General features: G+C 33.5%; 1 protein-coding gene across 3 annotated transcripts in view; it reads left to right on the forward strand.

Annotated features, from left to right (window-relative positions):
* The window catches only part of LOC128176269 (sacsin-like), a 28498-nt gene extending 15403 nt beyond the window's left edge, over positions 1 to 13095 (forward strand). For all 3 annotated transcript variants that reach the window (XM_052842479.1, XM_052842481.1, XM_052842480.1), the window contains exons 7-9: positions 10 to 293; positions 572 to 11310; positions 12674 to 13095. In XM_052842479.1, the coding sequence (XP_052698439.1) occupies positions 10 to 293; positions 572 to 11310; positions 12674 to 12940 (11290 nt within the window). In that variant the 3' untranslated portion in view covers positions 12941 to 13095. The remainder of the gene's footprint in view (positions 1 to 9; positions 294 to 571; positions 11311 to 12673) is intronic.
* Positions 13096 to 18237: the final 5142 nt, after the last annotated feature.

The raw sequence follows: 18237 nt of genomic DNA on the forward strand, positions 1-18237 counted from the left end.
ATATTTTAGGATTTTAAGAACTTCAGATGCATATACCAGCTGCAACAATGATGACAAATTCAATCTGATCAGATATCTTCTTAGTGCTGGACAATACAATTCCCTTGAAGGTTTAAATCTTGTTCCTCTGCAAAATGGTGACTTCATTAAATTTAATCGAAACAACACCAAATCAAGCGATATATACATGGTCCCTCCATCAAAGATGAAATTACTCGTTGGAATGGGAGATAGAATGCTTACAAATCTACCTACAGACATTCTAGACTTGGTAAAAGCCATCAGTGAAAAAGGTAATTTCCGTTATTGAAAGAAATTTTTAGCAAAGAAATACCATTAATTAGGATACTCCAGACAGAATTCTAAATACTACGTGAGATAAAGCATTAAAGAACAGAATTGATAAAAAAAATAATTTTGCAAAGAATGGGAGATGTAAAATGGAAACACAAAGAGCAGAATAGTGTGATTGTATAAAACACAAAATTTTAAATAAAATTAATAAAATCAACGGTGTTATAAACATTTTATACTCGCTTTGTTACATTGCTCAACATTTTTTACATTTCAGGCATTTATCAGATTCGAATTTTACAAGAGCAAAGCTTTATTCATCTTTTCAAAGAAACAGTCCAGAAGAACATTGGTTTTGGGCAATGTCCAATAAGATGGAAGTTATCCGATTCTAGTGTTGAATGGCTAAGAATGGTATGGGAATGCATTGTTAAAGAGTTTTCACAAAAGTTAGAAGTGTTTCAAGATCTTCCCCTAATTCCAGAAAAAATCAACGAAAATGAATATCAGATGCATGCGCTGAAAGAAAACATCTTAGTTGGAAATATATCTGAAAATATCTCAACATGTTTGGATATGCTGTCGATTAAAGTTTTAGGAGGTTTTCCAAAATACATATCAGTACATCCACAGTTAGATCACTTTATTCCTGCTGTGTCTGTAATGAATGTAGTGAATGCCATTGCTTTGCTGGGTCAGAAGTCTAGCTGGGAGGATATAGTCAGCCAGTTCAACAACCAATGCACTGCTGACCAAAAAACTGATTTTTTGCAATTCATCAGCAAGGAACGTCAAAGAATGGGAACCTTTTCAGTGCAGGTATTGAAATCGTTAAAGATTTTTGCAACACAGCAAAAGTTCGTAAGCATACGGGACAATGGAAATTTATTGACAAAAGATTTACCTGTGTTTTATCCATCTGAAGTCGTCAAAACTTCAGACAAAAAAGTTATCTATTTTGCCAAAGAGCTTGGTGCCCATGAACTACAAGATGCTGAAATATTCTCTAATGTTCTAACATGCGTATTGAAAGGAAACGTCTACAATAAAAAGGAAACACAGGATGTCATGAAATATACGATAGAAAAAAAGATATACAACATGAATAGCACCATGTTTCAGCTGGTGAAAAGCATACCTTTTGTCACTACAGGAACAAATAATCAGAGGACAGCAGCAGAATTATTTGATCCTGAAGATGAGATTATTTGTAATCTTGTATCAGATAGATCAAAATTTCCATCTCCAAGCATTCAACATAAAGGAATCAAGGTTTTGCGAAAGCTTGGACTAAAATCTAGAGAACATGTTTCCTCAGAGGATATCTATCATGCTGCCAAAGCTGTGCATGAAAGCAGCATTGAAAATAAGGAAGTAACCGCTGACGTAATAGCAAAGCAGTCTGCAATTTTCAGAATTCTCACAGAGAGGGAAGCCTTATTGACTGAGTATATTACGGGCTCTAATGCATATCTAAAAAACCTGTTGATGGATATGGAAATTGTTTTACCATATCAAGCTCCAGCTTTACCATTACCAAATTTGATGTGGTTCAGATATCAACATTTCTTTTGTAAGCCTTCTCAGGTATTCAATTGCGAATATTGGGATCTTATTGGACATGTTGCTCCAGTTATTTCACCTAACACCTCTACTAATCTTATCCAGCATTTTAGATGGAACAGAAAACCTGATTTGGAAGTTGTTTTGCAACAGCATTCATTATATGTTGACAACTACCAAGAAAAATACAAATCGGAGTATATTCTTCCAATTAAACGGCTTTATACATATCTAGCTGAGATTAGTATGTTGAGGAACTGCATAAACATCTGCGTGGACAGAATGTGGATGGGCGATGGTTTTATTCAACCGGATCAAATCTATATAAACAGATGTCCAGACGACATAGATATCAAGCCTTATCTTGTGCCACTGCCAACAGAATTTTTAACAAATGGCATAGAACGATTAGCAGAACATCTTGGCTGTAAGAAAAAGCAAACAACAGAAAGCCTTATTTCTATTTTGAACGTCATAAAATCTTATCATGAGCAAAATAATTCGGAAAAAGACCGCATTCGGTTCGATATGGATATTATAATTCGAATCCTGAACAAGTTAAAAACTGTTTCTGAGGTCGGGAACATGAATGTACCAATACCGATTCATTCTACAAATGAAACAAAACTGGAATTCAAAGAAGCAAGTGAATGTAATTACTGCAATGCCGAATGGTTGAAGGAGTTGGCGGAAGAGGATGGTGAATCGATGTATTTTGTTCATGAGGATGTTTCGTCTGACACTGCAGCAAAATTGGGTGTTCCTTCTCTCACAGAAAATTTACTATCAGAGACTGAAGGAATTCAGGAATGGGGACAAAAAGAACCATTGACGAGGCGCATCAAAAATCTGCTAAAAGACTACAAAGACGGCTTTGTGGTCCCAAAAGAATTGGTACAAAATGCAGATGATGCAAAGGCCACTAAAGTTTGCTTTTTATACGATGAAAGGGAAAATATGGATTGTCGCACAAGACTTATTGACGAAAGCATGGTATCTTGCCAAGGACCAGCACTGTGGGCATTCAATGATGCTTTATTCTCTCAAAAAGATTTAGAAAATATAACAAAGCTAAGTGGAGCAACAAAAGCAGACGATTTGACAAAAGTTGGAAAATTTGGTCTCGGATTTTGCTCTGTTTACAATTTAACTGATGTCCCAAGCTTTATAACAGGTTCTAATATGGTGATATTTGACCCACATGCCAAATACATCGGAAAGGCTGTCAAGAAAAATAACCCAGGATTGAAAATAGATCTCACTGCAACGAAAAACAAAATTCTACTTCGCAGGATGAAAAACCAGTTTAAGCCTTTTAATGGGATATTTGGATGCAATCTGGATTCAGAAGATCCTTCATTCAAAGGAACCCTATTCCGATTCCCATTTAGAACAAAGGAACAAGCTGTGAACAGTGAAATAAGTGATAAAACCTATAATGAACAAGAAATTCAGAGCATGATTCAATTGTTTGTGGAAAATGCAGGAAATTTGCTTTTGTTTACTCAGCATGTCAAACAAATTGAGTTCTTTTATCTACCGAAGGATAGTCCTGAAACTGATTTAATTCTTTTGCATCGAGTGCATAGAAAAGAAGATTCTCAAGAAGATCTCCAAATACTACCAACATTTGGATTAGCTATGCAACACTATCAAAAGAATTGGCAAGAGATTCCTCAACAAGTTTTGCAGACTTTGAAAGTAACTATTTTGACAGAGTTGACAAATGAGTGTCATAAAGTTTGTAATTCAATGACTGGAAACTCAGAAGCAAAGTGGTTTATATCATGGGCATCTGGTACAACAGTTAGCTTGGATATGGGTAGACATGTGTCTCATAAAGGTGTTTTGCCTTTGGCGAGCACAGCAATATATTTGAAAGAGGAAGCTGGTGTCCTAAAATGTTCATCCTTAAAAGAAACTCCAAATGGATTTTATAAGGACAGTCACATTTTTTGTTATCTACCATTACCAGTTAATTCCCCTCTTCCGCTGCATGTCAATGGCTCATTTGCCATATCATCAAATCGTAGACAACTGTCTTCAAAAACAACAGACGACAAAAATGATTTTGAGAATGATTGGAATGAAGCATTGCTAGCTGACGCTGTGGTCAACGCATACATTAATTTGATAGAGAACCTCAGTGAAAAAAACATTTTATGTGATCGTTTACAAAATGTCTGGCCAATTCCGAACAAGGAAATCCAAAATAAATTATACAGTGCCTTTTACAGAACATTTTACGATTCAATTATTAAGCGAGACAGCAAAGTATTTTGTAGTGAGAAACAATGGCTGCCTTTAAGTCAATGCATTTTCTTGGATCCAGATTTACAAAGCTCGGAAATAGGAAAAATAGCAACATTGGCAACAGCCAATTATAGACGAAGTGAACATGTTTATTTGATTCTCCTTGAAAAAGAGATTATTGACGGCTATATTACACTGTTTGGAAAACTGCCAAATATCATTCAATCGAAAATCATAACCGTCGAATGTTTCTACGTGGACATCTTTTTAGAAAATATCGATGATGGTTTTTGGTCACTGGATATGATTAAATCACTTGTTGGCTTTGCATTAGACCTTAACAATGAAGAAATTTGCTCTAAAATGACCACTATAAGATGCATTCCAACGTCATTAAGCGGAACCTTGAACTTCTCAAAAGAACTTGTTGCAAAAACTGGAAAAATAGCAACAATGTTTTGTGAAGAATACGAAAGGTTTCCTGCAGAAGAATTTGAAAGTCAAAATCGACAGACTGTCCTCAATTCAATGGGAATGATGATTGATGACATATCTGATGAGCTCCTGTTAGAAAGAATAGAATCTATTGAAAAAATTGCAAAAACTTGCGCAAAATGTGGCATTGAGAAATGTAAATATATATTGATATACATTCAAGAAAGCAAACCATTAAAAGAAAATACAGCTCAACGAATTAGAAACATTCCGTTTCTTCCAGCGTTGCAGAAACCAGAAGATTGGCTGTTCCCTTGGTTTCTTGATGAAAGGAAAAACGATTTATATTCGACAATGTGTTCAAGACATAGCGAGGACGTGTATACCTATATTCTTGCTACACCAGCTGAACTTTTTATGGACACTTGTAGAAACTTGGTAGGATGTCAAAAGCTTGTTATTGATGTGTCATCTTTGAAACTATCTCTTTTTCCAAAGTTTGTGTTTCGTAATTTAGGAGTTTTGTCGTCAGAGGACATTCCACCATTAACAGTGGTCCAACAATTAAGCAAAATATGCCAAAATGTGAATCCTGAATTTCTGCCGGATACATCCAAACAACTGCTCGGAAAGGTATGCACAGAAATATATCAATTTTTAGACAATGTGTGCAAAAATGAACCTTCAGAGGATATTGGACATCTGAAAAATATACCTTGCCTACTCGTTGATGATACTTTTGTAAAGCCAAGCCAAACTGCATTAACCATTCCTGTTAAATGCAACCCAAAGTTATATGGATTAGACCGAATACTGTGGAATAAACATACATTCTTCCTAGAAAAAATTGGGGTAAAAAAAATATTTGAAGAAGAAGACGTGATACCAGTTTTGATGAAAATGTCTCAGACGCATAAAGGGGTGTTAGATGAAAGATCACTGGTGCTTGCATGCAATTTAGTTGAGTTACTTGCCAACGTATGTAAGAGGCCTTTTCTTTCCGATGACAACAAAGATATATGTATACCGGATGAAGAAGGGACACTCTCTCCAATCCGAATGTTGTGCCTTGATGATAGCAAGTTGTTGCCAAAAGGGAAGTCATTGAAATTTATACATCCGAAAATTAGAGAAGCAGACGCTAGAGTTCTTGGAGTGCAATCGAAGATCAGTGGATCATTAATGCAAAATTATGTTCAGAAGTTATTGCCATTTGGACAAAAAGAAGATTTATCCGTTAGAATCAAAAGAATACTTCAACAATATCCGTTAAGTGAAGCGGTTCTGAAAGAAATGTTGCAGAATGCTGATGACGCAAAAGCGAGCGAGGTCATGTTTATCACAGATTTCAACAAATACGGGACTGAAAAAACATTTGATTCTAAATGGCATCCTCTTCAAGGTCCTGCTCTTCTAGTCTACAACAATAGTTTCTTCTCTGATGCTGATATTTATGGAATTCAGCACTTAGGACAAGGATCAAAGGGAGATGATCCCACAAAAACTGGACAATATGGTGTTGGATTCAATGCTGTTTACCATATAACAGATGTACCTTCCTTTCTGTCAAAAGCGTCTGACGGAGCTGAGGATACTCTGTGTGTTTTGGATCCAAATTGTAACTACGCAACTGGTGCAAATGAAAACTCTCCTGGAGCTAGATTTGTTGGATTAAATGACCTGCGAACACCTTTTCCCGATGTTTTTGAGTGTTACCACGAAAACATTTTGCTACAGTCTTCTGGAACGGTATTTCGGTTGCCTCTGCGTACTAAGGTATTTGCTGAGAAGTCTAAACTTTCAAGCAAGGAAGTGACAGAGGAAGATATATTAAAAATGCTACAAAACCTTGAATCAGAGGTAACCAAGTCATTACTGTTTCTACGGAACGTAAAAAAAATAACAATTGCAAGCATTAAACACGGAAAACTTTATGAAAATATTTGTACGGAGCTAGAAATTTCAGAAGAACACCAAAAGGAGAAATCAGCCTTTGATGAATACGTGCTGGAAAAAGCAAAACAATTCAAAAAAAGTAAAGATGTTTCCAATATAGAACAAAAGGATGTACAGTATGATGTGATTTTAAAAAGAACATTTCAAACAGATAGACGTTGGAGCATAATTCAAACATTTGGATTTAATAGAGAGACTGTTATACCAAGCTCTGTCCAGGATGCTTTTGATGATAATGATTTAGGACTTTTGCCCCAGGGAGGAGTTGCAATACCTTTGGACACTATTTTAGAAGAAAAGGCGTTAGCATTTTGTTTTTTGCCTTTGCCCTGTGAGACTGGATTAACAATGCACATCAATGGTCATTTTTCCCTCGACAATGAATCTCGAAGAGGATTGTGGAAAGAAGACAAGAAAGCTTACCGTACAGAGTGGAACACTCTATTGCTCTGTGATATCATCGCGCCAATATATGCAAGAGCAATGAAATCGTTTCACTCTATTCTTGGTCTAGATTCAATAACACAGGAAAACCGAGTTGCAAGGGACAAAATAGACAAATTTCACAGTTGTTTTCCAAATATTGCTAAAGCAAGTGATCTTTACTGGAAAGAATTTGTTAAGGCTGTTTATAAGCATATTGCCAGGATGCAACTAAAGATGTTTTTGTCTTTTCGTTACATTGAAAAAAATAAAGCTGAAGTGTTATCATATGCCCTGAATGAAGGAAATGAAAATGTACTTTTTAGAGAAGAAACAGTGAAAAGTGAAAATGTAAAAATAGTTTCAATATCAAAAGATCTTGGAGCAAAACTTGTAGACACACCGTTATGGGTCTGTAAAAGCATTGAAAGTGCAGGGATCACTATTACAAAGTTGAATGCAGACAGTCTACTACGTTATCTAAAATCTACGGCATGCCAAATCAATACTATCATTGAAGACACACAGCTAGAATTGAAAACTTCTCCTCTGAAAATACCCGATCATGTCATAGCTTGTATTGAATTTTGCATGAAAAGTAACAACTTCAGCAACGAAATAGATGGACTACCACTTTGTCTATTAGAGACGGAAAATGTTGTAAAGTTTAGTTTACATAAACCTGTCATATTGACGCCATTTTCAGACTTGATTCCTAGTTCAAAAGAAAAACTACTCCACCATAAGCTACACAAAATTCTTCAACCCGAAAATCTTGGGTGTATAGAGAAGTTGAACATTGAAAGATTGGTGGAATGTTTGCCTTTTGACATTGACTATGACTTATTTCGTCATAATATATGTCAATGGAATCCAGAACAGTCCAAAATTCCAAACAAACTATGGTTAAATAGATTATGGACGTTTCTCAGGTCAGAAATAGGAGATGTTCATGATCAAACCGAGGTGAAGCGTATCCTTTTACCTATTTTTCCTTGGAACATAATTCCCACAAGCAAGTTAGTTGGCATTCAATTTACTTCTGTAATTGATGTGAAAAAAGAGTTATATCCATTAGAGAAAGCCAATCATGTCATCGATTTGTCAACATTTCCATCCTCATTGAGACAATCTTTGACAAAATTAAAACTACCTGTTTTGGATAGTAACTTATTGCCTCCAGCACATCCACTGGGTCATATTGTATCAACCCAGAATCGAGTTCATGATGTCTTAGAATGCTTGTTTGTTCATAGACAATTGATTGAGTGCAATGAACAATTAAATATAAATGACTGTGACAATATTCTTGAGTATTTTGCTGGTGGATTACAACAGCTTCTTGATTTACCAAATAGACAATACTGCCTTACAATGCTTAGAAAATTGCCTTTGTATACGACAGTGCATGGAGAGAAAATGAATCTTGAAGAAAATCGTGACATTTTAGCACTACCAGAGGGACTTCCTCCAGATGGAATGCATATTTGGGCTGAAAAGACAAGTAAAATACTACTGCGTCAAAACAATAGATTAAAGTGCATATTTGAGCGTTTTAGTGTGACCAAACAAAGTGTATGTGAAGTGTATGTAGTGCATATTCTTCCCTGTTTTCAAAATATACCAGAAGTAAACAGAATGAGACATCTTGAATACATAAGAGACGACTTACTAAGACAATCTTTTGTTTATGATGATGAACAGCAATGTCTCATAAAAGCATTAAAAAAATTACCATTCATTCCACAAAATGACGGAAATTACAAATTAGCTTCACAGTTTTTCAATCCATTCAACAAATTATTGGCTGTTATGTTCGAAGATCGTTCGCGTTTTCCACCAAAACCATTTTCTTCCGATGAATGGAGAGATTTTATGATTTTAGTTGGTATGAGATCAGAAATAACGCCTGAGTTATTTATAGAGTTTGCATTGCAACAAGAATCTCAAGGACGTTGTGGCTTATCTGAAAAACTTGAGGAAAGATCCAAGTGTCTTGTTCAGCATTTGTTGCATTCTCCAAAATTGCATTCCAAAGAATTTCTTCAACGCGTGAGTAAAATCAAATTTATCGTCCCGTACAAAATAGGGAATACCTATTGCACTATATGTCCCTACCCATCTGATGAATCCAACCATTTAATATCGTTTAGCAATTCTGTACGGAGTAAATTCTTAGTAACTGTATGGACTCAACGCAGACTTCTGCCAACCTGGGTTGATTATGAAGCTCGTAACTTCAATTTGTCTAAACTAGGAGTTCAGGATCCAACTGCAAACATGATACTTACTCACATTCAGAAAGTATGTAGTCGTCTTGGAGTCCTCTCTGAAACCAGTCTTAACAAATTGGGCTTACAAGAGATTTCAAAAATCATGAGAACATTCTATGAGTATGCAAGCGATGTAAAGGTGTTATCATCAATGGATGTTTCGGCTTTGAAGAAATTGCCTTTTGTCTTTGTATCAGAATTTCCAGGCGTATTTCCATGTGAACGATTTACACTTCAATTGGACGAAGAATACAAAATGAAACCATACTTGATGGCTATACCAGATGAATTTTTAGGATTTATTCAACTCTTTGAAACACTTGGTGCAACAAGAAAAATATCTTCGAAGACATTTGCCGATATACTATATCAAATACACTCTATAGGAGACAATCTTAATGCAAACGAGCTTACAGCTGTGAAGAAAGCAATGCAGCTTTTCTTCGAGCTTCTCCCTCAAAATGGTAGTTCTGAAGTGTTATCGAACAAGGATTTATTCCTCTTATCAAGAAATGGAAAATTGGTAGAGGCTAAATCATTAATTTACATGAACTTCTCATTATATGATTCGATTTTTTCAGAAAAAGAAAATTTGAATATTTTGTACGATAGCTTTGAAATTGAAGCTGAAATCCTTCAAAAGAAAATAAAAACCCTTCCTTGTGAAATTCGACCAAAGTTCATATCGGAAGTAGTGACACAGCATATCGACACAAAGCAAGCCCAGATTCATACAAACAGGGCCTCACGACAAATAAATGATTTTTTTAAAAGTGATGAATTCATAAATGGAGTCCTGAGGTTGGTTTATAGAGAACAGCTCGAGAAAAAAGAACAGCAGTCCTCAGATGAAAAGATACGAACGTTTAAAGAAAATTTGCGTAGAATGCAACTGATATGTGCTAAAGGAATGCAAAGAGTTTACACTTACGAAGGGAAAGAGATCAAAAGAAAAACGTGTTCTCGGTATTTTGAATCGGCTGAAGAAAACGGGGAAAAAATTTGTAAGATTTATGCAGACTTTCTTGAAGAAAACGACTCAGAAAAGGTTATCAATCAGAATTATGACAATATTTCTAGAGCAATTAGGGAGTGTACAAGTTGTAATTTCAATAATACAGATGCCCTTTTGAGTATGCTATGCCATGAAGTAAAACAGCCTGAAAAAATTGAAACCGTTTTGGATGAGCGTGAAGTTCCATCTTTAAACAAAAAACATAAAGTGGTTACGCTTCGATTTCCTGAGCCCGGTGATGTGGTAGAAATTCGCTGGCATGGTATCCTTGATAATGCTTTTATATCGTTTGAACCTGGTGAATATGTGGCATATTTCTCTAGAATGAACGAGCGTGGAGATGTGGAGTACAAATACGCGATTATAAAAGAAAAGGTAGCATGTACAGTTGATGCAAGTAGTTTAATTTTTTTGCAAGCTTATCTTGCTGAAATTGAACCAGAAGTAGAAAAAGAATTAAAAGTCTATGAATTGTACAAATTCAACAGGTCTAAGGACCCTAAAGATAAAAGCATTTTTACTGAATTCCAAGTTCAAGTTCTCCATAAACGTACAGAAGATGCAGAAACAAATACTTCTTTTAACGATAATAGATCACTCGACGAAATATTCAAAGAAATCAGGGATTTATTAAAACATGCGTTCACACTTCGTGAAGATCAAAGAAGAAATATATGTCGCAGAATTATGTTTAAGTGGCATCCAGACAAAAACCCCGATGACGTTCCAAGGGCAACAAAGGTATTTCAGTACATACGTAAAATTATACAATTGCTTGAAGATGGAAAAAACGTGGATATAGACGATACGGAGGAACCTACAAATAGAAGACATCCATGGAGTGATGATTTTTTCAGCGAATTCGAAAAATTTTACAGAAGAGAACAAGAAAACGAAAGGCGCTACCAAAGAACAAGATCAACAAGCTCGCCAGGAACCGACGGTTACCAACGATATCAAAATACCTATTATCCCGATCCACAACCTTTTACAGCAAACATGTGGCTTGAAGAAGCAAAATATGACATGCGATTTGCGTATCAATCGGAAGATAGAGCAGAATCATATTTCAGCTGGATATGCTTTACAAGCTATCAGGTAAGAAGTTGTTATAAATTTTATTCAATTTTGAAATCAAATGTGTTGTTGAGGAATCTATTATAGAGTGGTAAAACTGGGGAAGGTTGTTATGTGTTATTTATGACAAATTGATGTTTGTTGTACCATATGTTAAATTCAATACAAACGACTAGGAAAATTTCAAAGAATTTCAAAGCGTTCTGTTCTGTTGTTATTCCCACAATCATGATAAGGTGCGAATTTGCGGGTTCATACGAAAACCATGAAGGCACATCTGACAAAATTACTTTTTGGCTTTTTTATGCATCAACACTAAGAAGTCCTCATAAACATGTGCTATTTATTGTTCAGATTCTTGCATTGCATGGGAGGTATATTGATAGGAATAACGAGTATTTTCCGGCAATATGAATTTTTCTGACCTTTTCATTTTCTGCACGAATCTTTTATTCATTGACTTTGATAGCTTTATTCAGGAATTCAAATATACTACTAGATGAACCTGATCAGAATATGATAACTGTTTTACAAATATTTACCTTTAAAAAATATACCTCAACAGTCACAATTCCAGTGAATACACTCCAGGTTTAAACGCTAAACAAGCTAATGCAAATTAACAAGGGATACCTAGATTCACAAAGCACACGGAATTTAAAAATGCTTGATGTTAAATAATTCAGCGAAGTTATTGTGATCTTTTAACTAGCGATGATGCTTGTTTATATGTAAAAGCGTACCCACATTATATCCTTTTTTATAATTTGGTGTCGCTAGGATACAGATTTTGTAATCACGATTTTTTTGGTTAATTTAGATATTGAGAATGAAATATTTTATCTTGGGTTTGGAATTTTACCATTTTAAAGGCTTATTTCAATGTTGGATTGTCAGATGAGCCGTCTAGACTTTTGTATGTTGAGATAACAATTCTCCTAAGATGATAGTTCAAGTAAGGTTATCGGAACGAATTTGGCATTGTGTCTTCCCCTGTCGTCATTATAAGATCATTTCAGTTTTGTGACTTCTCATGAACATGAGCTTCTTTCAATTTAAAGCGCAAATCACAATTTGGGTGAAAGGCTTACAACTTTGTTAAAATGATTGGTTATACCACTTTCTGAAATTGATTGAAAAGAAATAATATATTGGCGAGTCAATAGAAATTGAATGTAAATAAGAAACTCCTAAATTGAATGTAAATAGGAAACTCTTATCACAGACATACCGGGAGGTGTATAATTCCATATGATTAGATATTTTTTTAAAGACAATTTCGTTGATTGATATTGCAAGGTCTTCACTGCAATTTATCATATAAATACTTTTTAGGGTTTTTTTTAAAAATCTTTTTGAAAAAATATTTTTTACTTCTTTCAAGGCAGCAGAAAAGGCCCTCATTGCATGGCAATACAAAGACGATGCAAAAAAAGTAAATCGCTCTGAAAGTCTTTTTATTCTTGCTCAATCTTGCCCTAAAGAAGTACGACGCCTGGCAACAGATTTACAAAATCTGACTCTGGAACCTCAAAGAATGAGATATCCAGAGAGAGGTCATCAACCATCAAAGGCCTATACCAGATCCCAGGCCAGCAAGGCAATGGAACTAGCCAACCGGATTATTGAAAAAGTAGATGAGAATTTATAATACATGTATGCCTCATCTGCGTGTACTCTAAACAAAGCACAGGAAAGAATTTCCTTTTAACGGAAGACAGTTTTATAAATTGTGGAATTAGTTTTCTAGTTGTGGACCTTTAAATATTTGTATAAATGATTGTGTTAATACAGGGAAAGATTTTGTGATTGATTTTGGTTTATTTTAAAACATAATGATTGTATACATTGTTGAATACTTAAGTAATACTTGTATACTTAAGTATTATCCTAGCTGTTGAAAATTCAAAGTGAATTGATCTAAATGACAAATTTAAAACATGCAATCGTTGTTTGTTTCCGTGTACATTTAATCCACAGATAACATTTACGATATCGATTTCATGAATTTAATGTTAGTTGGTATAATTGATAAAACGTGTTTTTATTTTAATGACCTTTCATTGATTTGGAAAATATTGCTGAATTTAATGCTCTCTTCTATCTGCATATTTTCTTCGATATTTACATCCACTAGATATTTTTCTCTATTTCTACGATAATATATTGTAATCCATGCATGCATAACTAAACAGAAACCTGTTGTGTTTATTTCTTGACCGACTAAAACTAAAGTTACATTAAGAGCACAAACCCCAAGGACCTCAGACTTCCAAGGAGCTGATGTTATTATTGTAACCTTCATATGTAAGGAAAACATCTGTTCCTTTTGAGTTACGTTTCTTTCGACAGTAACTATCTACGTACTTTTACTTGCTTTCATGATAATTGATTACATGATTAGATGATATATGTAAATATACACAGAAAAATGCTTTTCTGTTGCGTCATTTGGGTAATGAAAGTAGGTAGCATTCTTCATACCCAAATGAAACACAAACGAAAGCATTTATTGTGTAATGTTAATCAATGATTGATTTGGATCTAGAATTTTGGTAAATTTTATTTATATTTAAATCTTAGTGGAGGAAAGGATACTTAGTGCATTACGAATTAATGGGAATGCATCGTCGGAATCCCAAGGCAAGTCTTACATACGCTTACTAACTGTTGGTTTCCAATTATGATACATATGTAGTACAAGTACATTCAAACGGATGAAATATATCTCACCAGAAGAAAAAAGGTTGATACAAGTCAAAAATGGTTTAATGGAAGAAAACCGTCATGATGGTGTTTTGTTTGTATGCGCTATGTTGAAATCTTTGTCAGTGTATTTTCTTACTTGATTACCTTACACAAGTTGCATTATGTATCAATAAATTAACTTGAGTTCTTTACAAAATATCGTTGTGTATTGTTTAAAGTAAAACAAAACTATTTAGCCAAATCAAAGTATAATGGTTCACCCGATTTGTTTCGACCCTCTGGAACTCGGACACTTCAAATATAGTATAAAATGTTTCACTGTAATATTTAATTTACGTTACATTCTGAAAGAAAAGTAGTTTTTTATCCGCATGAAATGTTTGTAAACCAGCTTTTATAGGCGACGTCTTTATTTCGCAATTTACAATGATAAAATAGTTAATGTCGAACTTCACCAGCAACTATACATGTAGAAAACATTTATATCATATATTAGAAAGATTATAAGAAACATGCGACACTCGCTTAATTACATGCATGTGAATAAAAATTGAAATTGAATAAAACATAGTGGACCTTTTCCATTTCTTTACTTTTTATAATGAAATCGAAAAATCTTATTTTTTGTTAAAGGAAAACAATAAAGAAGTCATGAATTTTTAAAATTGATCTGTTGAAACTTTCGACAAAACATATACTTGAACAATCAATTTCTTAAAGAAAGAAAATAAAGATACATGTATTTTCTTAGTACACAGAATTATACGACGGTCAATCAAACAATACGAAGACAATTGGGCTGTCTGTCATGAATTTTTCATAATTTTAAGTCATAACTTACAGATTAAGTTATGTAACAACATTTATTTTATTGATATACGAAGTTCGATTCCATTTGATGAAAAACTATTTTGGTTACCCGATTTTAAAATCAACACGTTCTGTCACCACGGCGCACGGAAACGTTAAAAACACGATGTCATGGTGACGCACGCACAGTTAAGAGAAATATCCAATCTTTGTATCACCCTTAGTCCGTTGTGCTCTTCACCATACAATTTAAATCGGCACTATATCACTTAACGTCTAATTGGTTCACATTTGTTAAAAAATCTTAAGTTTTCTCCTCGAAGTTTTCTTAATTTTTACTGCAATTCTCTTTGTTTACGGTAAGAAAATCCCTAAATGTCAGATGACGTTGTTTATTCTTTTGACAAAATATTTACAGATATTCTACCCTTTTCCGTTCTGTTTGATGTCCAAAGTACAGTTACCGCAACCCCCACAAAATATGTAAGAGTTAAGACATGTGTGAAAATCATTTTTAACTTATTTTTTCCACCATTGAGCATTTCCACAGTTTTTATTGGCTTTTTTTTCGAGTTAAATCTATACTGTTTCATATATTTTTCGTTGGGCCGTGACGTCCGGCAACGTCAATGTTTTAGTAAATTATAAAGAGGACTACCTGTCTTTACTTACTAATATCTGTTCAACAAATATATATACCCCGTCATTATTTGATATATAGAATATCATGACAATTCTTTATTTTAAATATCAATATTATTTGGTTTTAAGCCCAATTTATGGAGATTTTACTTTCAACATAATATGGTTTATTGTTGACAGAATACTAAGTTTAATCGTGCGCTGTGACCTTATTTTTGCAGGATTAGATTCTTAATAATTCTTAGAAATAAAGGAATATACATGTATTAACTTTTTTATTTTAAATTGTTGGAAAAAATTGTTTAATTATGTCAACTTTTAGTATTTATAACATAGCAATGGCAAAAGTCTTTATATTTTTTGATTGACCCTCGTAGCTTTGGTTTTCGAAAAAAAAATTAAAGTGCACGTTTGACGAAGTTATGTCATGCACTGTTTCAATTGCATGTTTTAAGACATTTAAAGGTCCGTAAAGATTTAATTCAATCTATCGAACAATTTTTAAAGCAGCTGATAGTCCAGGTCGTCTATTGATCGAAAGATCTTTTACTCAAAAATTATGTTTGCATTTAACAGTTAAAAGTTTTTAAAATTGATTTCTCCTTTGTCAAAAAGGGGCCTAAAAACTATTTTAGTATTATTTAAAATAGACAGCACCAAACATACATACAAAAAAAAATGATAAGCATTTAAATCATTTCTATATGATTCGTTGGATTCATTCACGAGATTTGAGTGCATTTCTCGTCTCAACTTATGGCTAAAATTAAAACGAAATAAAATTTTTTCTGTTAAAAAATGCGGTACAATAATTGCTGAATGAAAACCTAATTTTCATCCAATCAGTTGACGTGTTTATTTGCTACCTATGCCAACGGTATGAATTCGACCTTAATTTGGATTTCGTGGTATAACAGATTTTTTTAAAGTACAAATTTAAAATTTGATAGAATTATTCCATGTTTACTGAAGCTGCGTAATCTCACTGCATCTAGGTTTGTGCTGAATTAAAACATTTTTTTAAATGGACGAAAATAAGAGGAAAAAAATACACTCATGATATATAAAGGGAAACAAACCAAACGCTATTTTCACAATACCAAACAGCCTATCAATATGCTCATTTCCTTAAATTACAAATAAACATATTCTCTCAAAATAGAGATCAACTATGTATTAAAAAATATATATAACACATAAAGTAACCGAAAAAGATGGCATCTCAATGATGACAAATATATTGTCCGACAAAACAGACACTTGGTATAATATATTGATTTTGTACACTCATGAACGGTAATGTTGTAAAGCGTATAATGGTGTTAAATGTTGCATTTTACTTTCCTATTATAATTAATTGAGTTTTAATATATGTCACCAAACACACTGTCTTAAAATTGCATTTGAAAGATAAAGACAGATTTCAAATAGTTCTTTTTTAAGTTATAGATATTACCGCAGTTGGAGATCAATGAAATGCGTCTGGTATTACGCGTGTCCGTTTCGAGTAGTTGGTTTATATTTATAGTGATAATTCCCGTTATCAAACAAGCTTAATTTATCGTTGATACCTAGATACAGGGGAGCATACGCAGATGTTGAGGGAGAAAGAAAATGAATTCCCCGTAAATATTTTCTGGATCCGTGCATGGGGTGATATCGCCCAAACCAAGATTTGATGAATTAAACCATCAAATCAAGAATAAAACAAAAAGATTGGTATTCGGTTGTAGTAGACAAACAAAGTCTACATTCCTTTCGTCTTTACTTTGCAAATTTTTCAGCTTTAGATCTCAAATCGTTCTGTTTTTATTTGATATCAAAAAAAGCTAAATAAGTATTGACATGATATTGTTGCGTGTTGAAATAACTACATTGTGCAGTATTGTGCATATGAATAAGAATAAAATATAAGATATGTAGATACTTCATATGAATTTGTGAAAACCGACATCATTTATGAATAAAATGATGAAATAAGCGGTTTGAATCATGTTAATAACTAAAATACCATAACAAATATTTGTTTACATTATACGTTACATACTTTTAAACAAGAAGAAATTTTAGGAGTGATAATACAAACAAATGACTTATGTAGGCTCATGTACGCTCCTGTAGAGCAAAACACACAAAGGACATAGAAGGATATACGTTCATGTAAGAAATTCAAATACAATGGAACTTTCGTTTCTTTTTCCCAGTAGACAGCTTACATTTTTGAAAATGGAAAAAATAAAAATAAAAAATCAATGCTTTATCGGACAAAGAACGAATTCAAATTTAAAAGCCCATGATCATATTTTCAAAAAGTCAGACACTTTATCATCGTTTATTGATTGAATATTTTGAATCTCCATAAAACGCAGTCGTGTCAAATTAAAAACTTTTACTACTAGATTTCATTTTAAGGGAAATGGCAAAAAAGTTCTGGTTCTTATAATAAAAAGAGCTGGAATTTAAATTTAGACACAAATAAGCATTTTTTACAAATGTTATTTTGGTTTGTCCATTCTTTCATGAATAAATTTCTTTGAGACATTTGACAGTTAGCAATTTCTAAATACGTCATTGCATGGTGGAATAACATTAGTGTTGCACGTTTAACACTAAGTCTTAATAATGAAAAGTAAAATCTAATAAAATGCACATTGATTAAAGGAGCTTTAACTATTTGCTTCATATTCATAACAATATTATCACTTGGTGTTAAAACACTACAATTTATGAAAAAATACTTCATATGAATTAAAACTAATACATGTATTAGCACCTTTGCTCCAATGC

This window comes from Crassostrea angulata, chromosome 3, assembly GCF_025612915.1.
Source record: "Crassostrea angulata isolate pt1a10 chromosome 3, ASM2561291v2, whole genome shotgun sequence".
NCBI lineage: Eukaryota > Metazoa > Mollusca > Bivalvia > Ostreida > Ostreidae > Magallana > Magallana angulata.